We start from the raw sequence: 6,111 nt of genomic DNA on the forward strand, positions 1-6,111 counted from the left end.
CGGATATCTGATTATCCTTTTTCCTTAATACAAATACGATCGTCTCGACGTAGTCAAATATTTTTAAAAGAAAGAAGTACCATGCGCACCTAGTTAACTGCAATAAAATTCAGACATTATCAATTTGCGGTGTATTATTTTATGAAACAAATTCTGAATAACTAAGTATGTGAGCGATTTATAGCATTATTAACTACATTGACATAGGTAAATATTTGATACTTTAAGTTTACAATGCTTACATAAAACTTAGATGAAAATATATGCTATTAACAAAACTTTTCTTTTTTTTTCTAATTTATTCTTCATTCTCCTGACAAAATTTAGTTAAAGATTTCATTACTGCATTACTTTGACAAAAATGTAATATAAATTGATACGGAGAATTATAGAGAAGTACTTTTTTCTCAGTATTACACTTCTAAATAGATACCTGCTGATGGCATAAATTTTCGCAAAAAATGGCTTATTTAAAAATTATTACCCTCATTGGAGTATAATTGTAGGAATAATCAAATATAGGACACACAAATAAATGGGTTGAGAATAAACCAGCGTCAATAATGTCATATATTAACCACACATTTGCTAATATTTGGCCAATATTGTACAACTTCATGAACGTCGTTAATGAGTATGGCGGCCTGTTCTTCATGAACCGAGGCCCACAGCCAAGCACGAAGTACAAATATCCAAATACTACAAGTGGTATTTGATAGGAAGAACTGACTAGCGGTAGATCGGCTACTCGTGGATCTGAAAATCAAATTAGTATATAGAAATATATTTGGACACACACACGCGCAAACACACACACACACACACACACACACACACACACATCAGTATTTGAAATACATTTTATTAAATGAAGCAAAACAGAAATATTGTTATTGCAATAAAAAGCAACTGAATATGAAAAGACGTTGCATTCTGATCAATACTTAAGGTTTTTTAACGTATATAAAATGTAATTGAATCGACACTACAGTAATGTCCGAATTGGTAAATGGATTATATTTTGAAGATTATTCGTTAATTTACAATGTTATTGTTCCATGCATTCTTCACATTTATCGCTGAAACTGTTATATTATATCTATTTCATACATTATATTTTACATTTACTTTAGAATTCTGCAAATTTGAAAATTTTAATCATAAAATATCTTTTTTTTTTGTAATTATATGACAAGTTTGACATTTGATAATGTTAATGCGAAGTTTTTTCGCAACGTTTTCGGGAGTGAGATTTTTCTCAAGAATTGTAAATTGTTACTAAAGTTCGAATGGTTGCACTATAATTATTAATATAATTTGGCGAGCTTTTGCTAAACAATAATGTCAACGGTACTTACCGAGCTGTTTCGTCCAGTAACAAGATATGTCATGTAAGAGATCCATGATGGACAATTGTACTGTGTCGATCTTATAAATCGCTACTTTTGTTATACAACAAAATATCCGTTTAACTACTATACGTTTCCTTATATTGCAGAGCTGCCGCACCTGACGAACCAATTGTACAAAATCGTCTAACACGTACAGTCATTTAACGCTTTTTTATATTGTTAGTTACCTTGCACTTTGCACTTGATTTGGCAACTTGATTTAAGAATTTTGCTATAACGTGACCTCATGACCTCGTGACGATTATACAGGGTAATCCAGAGAGCATCCATACGCTAGCTATTTTCTCAAAAATATGACGTTACAGTAAGTTAGAAAAAAAATTTCATTACTAATGGGCGCGCAAATAATCATTGGTGATGGTACTATTTTTTGGGATAAACCAGAAGTAAGTGTAACTGGGATCATAGTTTTGAAATTTCAAATAGAAACATGGATCGAGTAGGGTATCGTTGGATAGAACTTTGGGAAAGAAACAACTTCTATTAAAATTCATTTCAATTATCTCTTACAGATTTTGAGAATAGTTATTTGTGTAACAAGTGCCGTAAGATGAAAGAAAATTCCCGGGTGCGGTTACCGCACTCGCCTTCGACTCGTGCGTAAACTCCGCACCCGGGAATTTTTATCTTTACGCGCGGCTTACGCACCCTATTTTATGTTGCAAGTGCCTGGAAAGTGGTCTATCACACACGCGTAGCGTGCGTAATGGGGCACTTTCCATGCACGTGTTGCATAAAAACGTTTAAATATGTGGACGCCTGCAATAATTTACAAGAAATTTCAAAACTGGTCCCAGTTACACCTACTTACGGTTTGTCTCGAAAAATAAAACCATTACCAACTAATTACTTTAGATGTTCATTAGTAATGAAAATTCGAATTCTTTCTCGTTACTTCCTGTGCCGTCACATTTTTGAGAAAAACGGCTGGCCCGGGTCCTTTGAATCACCCTGTATAACACGATGACAGACAGAATTGTTAAGTACAATTTTAAGTGAAGTGAAGTGAAGTGAACAAGTGAAGTAAAAGGTGGGCCTTGAGAGGACAACGCAGTTAATATGTTAATGTTGGTTATCATGTTATAAGTTAACGCTATGACAATCTTTAATTACTAATAAGATATATAATTGTAAATCGAATGTTTAGGTTCTGCTTTAAGCTACCATCAGCGATGTGGCAACAGTTAAATCAAAATAATCTCCCGTTCTCCGGTAAGCAATAGATAAGCACTTCCAAGTTTAGTGGTCTAAAAATAGCGTAATTTCGAGCAAGAAAATCCAAGTAAAATTTGACTAATGATCACAATTTGTAATATGGTTAAAACAAAATTGACAGTCAGAACTTGAATAACAAAAAGAAGTAAAGTCCATCCAGGCAGTTCAGAGAATGCGAGAATAAACATTGAACCTGGTAAAAAAAACATCGAAAAGTAATACAATTTATAAGCAGAGGTAGTCATTACAATTGAGACAATTTTGCATTTAAAGGATAGTCATTTTAAATCATGATTTATAATTATGTACCTTATTCGTAATTGAAGATTGTTATCATGTTAACCTACGCACTGATAACTGTAGTACTTTCCAAGTCCGCCTTTTACTTTACATGTTAATTTCATCATCAAGAGTTCCTAGTTGTTTATACTTATTTAATTTTATTTTAATAAAATTATAATTATACGGTTTTTATACTGCATCATAATATGAACGATCATTAAGCTGATTTATTAAGATTATTTTAAGTAATGATATCGACAAAATTTAATTTTCATACAAATTGCTGTGAAGTTTTTATTATTATTTTTTTTTTCTAACTAGTTTAATCAAGCGAGGCATCGGCATTTCTAAACATTAGCCGACAGATCAGTAGGTGCCTCTCGATTTGAAAGACGTAAATAATTTAGTGAAAACTCGAATATGATCGGACCGAGCAGGGCCAGGCAGAGTTATCCGTCCGTCGGCCAGTATTAATCTTCTTCTTTTGTATATATTTTATTTTCTTTATTACGTTACTTAAAATTTTTACCGGAACATTATTATCGCTATTTAAGTATTTCTATAATTTTGGGGGTTCAGTCAGAATTAATGTGAGCTGGCGCTATGAAGGATAATGAACGATAACGATAAAAGTTACTGCGAACAATATCCGCGACGAAAGACTACGAATTATTTCGCACGAGAGCGAGTTATTTCGACAAGTTGGGTTGTAATGGATTGTGATTTTCGGGCGAGAAGTAACAAGTGAGGGATAATAGGGAACGAACATGAAAAAAACTGTGAACGAATTTTACAGTCAATAAGTTAAAAGAAATATTGCGAGAGATGAGCCTATCAACAGCAAATATAAAAATTGAACTGATAGTGACAATTATGGATAAAGATCCGACAGACGAATGGATCCTGCGAGTAGCAGGAGAAAGAGGAGGAAGACGAATCGAGAATTTTGAGAACACGAGCGTGCCAAATGCAAACAACGAACGATCCCAAATATTTTTTACGTTAAATAGAACTTCGAAAAGAAAAAGAAGTGATGGAACGAGAGCTTTTGGTGGCACGACGAGAGATCGAGTTATTGAGACGGTCGCAAAACGCGAATAAGCGCGAGTAGAGTAAAATGGAAACAGTAGATCAGGTGTGCACAGTGAATGATTCGTTCTTTGATCGAGTGCAAAGAATGGATTGATATTGCTGTCTTTTTCTATTTACGAAACGGATCCGACAAATAAAGACTTGCATTAGCACTCTCGCGCGTGCGGTGACGGACACACGTTTCGGGAGCAGATCTTGTGTTTTTCGATGTCAAAATTTTTATCCGAGATGAGTATTTTTTGTTTGTTTTTTGGAGGGGTCAAAAGTATTGAGTAACAATTTTTTTTCCTTTTTTTTATTTATGTTTATTTATTGCTATTTTACAATTATATAACTATCAGTAAATAAGTTTATGGTTTTTCAGTATTACAGTTTGAAGCTGGTTATGACAGTCAAAACGAAATTTGAGATCAGATTCTAGGGTCAAGACGGTCGAGTGTAGAAATTAAATATTATTTATCTAGAAACGAAATATTACATTTGCGAAATATATATTAAGATATAGACAGTTAAATTGAGCAAGCTGTATAGGTATTTCTAAACATTAACCGGCAAGTCAATACATTGACGAACAATATACGTCCTTCGATTCGAGAGATGTGCTAAACGATTTAACGAAAATTCAGATATGATCGGCGAATTGAGCATGATCAGGTAAAATTTTCACACACAGATACGTACGATTAAATATGCGTGGTTCTATTGTAAATGAACTGAATGTCTATACAGTGAAATTCTTTTTTGTGCTGCTTTCTCACGTGATTGCGTTTGAGTGAAAAAGAGAAAGCATTACAATACTTGATTTTGTCAGTCGAAAATGATTTAAACAATATTTTTGTTTTGCCTATGTGTGTGTGTGCTATTAGAACTATAATGAATAACACTGTTAAAAAAAAATTGCAAGAACGTAGGTAATCATTTCCTGTAATTTTTTAGGAGACGAATACGATGTGCATTTATCAAATTGCTCTATCACATTATTGTCATTACATATTTGAAAAATTTGTGCTTAAAATTGCAACAAGGATTATTTTTATGTTTTATATATTATAACTCTAATGTATGACGCGTTGGAGAAGTTTCATTGCAATAAAAATTAAGTATATTGTTAAGATTTTCAGTTTTTAAAAGAAATTTGTTGTAAGGATTGATTTAAATTTAAGAAACTAGTACTAATATATTCGATCTGTTTTATTAAACTTGCGACTTTATATTGGCCATTCTCCAAAGTATTTTTTAATTATAATATTTAAAAAACTACGGAAATGATTATCTTTGGCTTGTACTCGAAAAAAATTATTTTTTGTTGAACAGTGTGACATGTAGAAGAGTAAGAAAATAACTTATAATAGAGAGACATTGATATCAATAATTTTATCGGATATTTTGTTGTATAGAAGTACTCTTGCAATATATATTTTACAATCTACTGAACTTTTTTAACTTCCTTGTATGTCTTCTGATAGAAATTATGGAACATGAAGAAATTTATTACTACATTTCCAACGAATAACACGACAACATAATTATTTACGATTTCGCAATCTTTCAGCACGTATTTTTGCGATGCGTACAAGATTAACACGACGAATTGTATCTGGAAATAAAGCGATTCAGTTAATTTATCATTTTATTTTGATATCCTCGACGGGTATTTGTGTGATGCGATTTACATGATGCATATTTAAACTTAATAGTATATATGACGAAACGAATTATTATAATCAACGATCGAATTAATAAAAAAAAAATATTTTTGAGTGTCGAGAATTATTAGATCGAACATATGAAACAATTTAAAGAGAAAAGGAATTACGCGATATGAAAAATGTAGTGGAAAGTTCGGATAAAATTTACCATTTGCGCTATAGTTATCCATCGTTTCAGAGGTGTGACAGCCTTTTGAACGTTCGATCCCCAGGCCGCTAGGAAGTAATATGTGTACATGATCGTGTGTATGAAGCAGTTAATTATACACGTCAGTACCATGGGAGCAACGGCGTAAAATCTTATACCTGCCCATGACAAAAGTAAGGTAGACACATGATGATACAAATGCAAACCGGATATCTGATTATCCTTTTTCCTTAATACAAATACGATCGTCTCG

At 32.5% G+C, this 6,111-nt stretch overlaps 2 protein-coding genes across 2 annotated transcripts; both read right to left on the reverse strand.

Annotated features, from left to right (window-relative positions):
• Positions 1-4: 4 nt before the first annotated feature.
• LOC112458951 (elongation of very long chain fatty acids protein 1-like) lies at positions 5-1,940 on the reverse strand (the record flags this gene model as incomplete). The annotated part of the gene is made up of 3 exons (XM_025022792.1): positions 1,359-1,940; positions 485-756; positions 5-97 (listed from the first exon to the last, which is right to left on the reverse strand). Coding segments are annotated over exons 1-3 (411 nt in total), but the record flags the coding sequence as incomplete, so codon positions are not given.
• A 3,420-nt stretch (positions 1,941-5,360) lies between these two features.
• Positions 5,361-6,105, reverse strand: LOC112458950 (elongation of very long chain fatty acids protein AAEL008004-like). The gene is made up of 2 exons (XM_025022791.1): positions 5,859-6,105; positions 5,361-5,598 (listed from the first exon to the last, which is right to left on the reverse strand). The coding sequence occupies exons 1-2, from the start codon at positions 5,988-5,990 to the stop codon at positions 5,428-5,430; spliced, it is 303 nt and encodes a 100-aa protein (XP_024878559.1). The 5' UTR covers positions 5,991-6,105; the 3' UTR covers positions 5,361-5,427.
• Between the last annotated feature and the right edge of the window lie 6 nt (positions 6,106-6,111).

This window comes from Temnothorax curvispinosus, unplaced genomic scaffold (genome assembly GCF_003070985.1).
Source record: "Temnothorax curvispinosus isolate PA1 unplaced genomic scaffold, ASM307098v1 QBEX01009402.1, whole genome shotgun sequence".
NCBI classification, from domain to species: Eukaryota; Metazoa; Arthropoda; class Insecta; order Hymenoptera; family Formicidae; genus Temnothorax; species Temnothorax curvispinosus.

What these genes read in the sequence shown, in the direction of transcription:
- LOC112458950 (XM_025022791.1), bottom strand. Translation starts at nt 5,990, where the DNA reads ATGGTACTGACGTGTATAATTAACTGCTTCATACACACGATCATGTAC. An exon ending in GGATAACTATAGCGCAAATG is followed by an intron (nt 5,599 to 5,858) that starts GTAAATTTTATC and finishes CTTTATTTCCAG; the next exon opens with ATACAATTCGTCGTGTTAAT.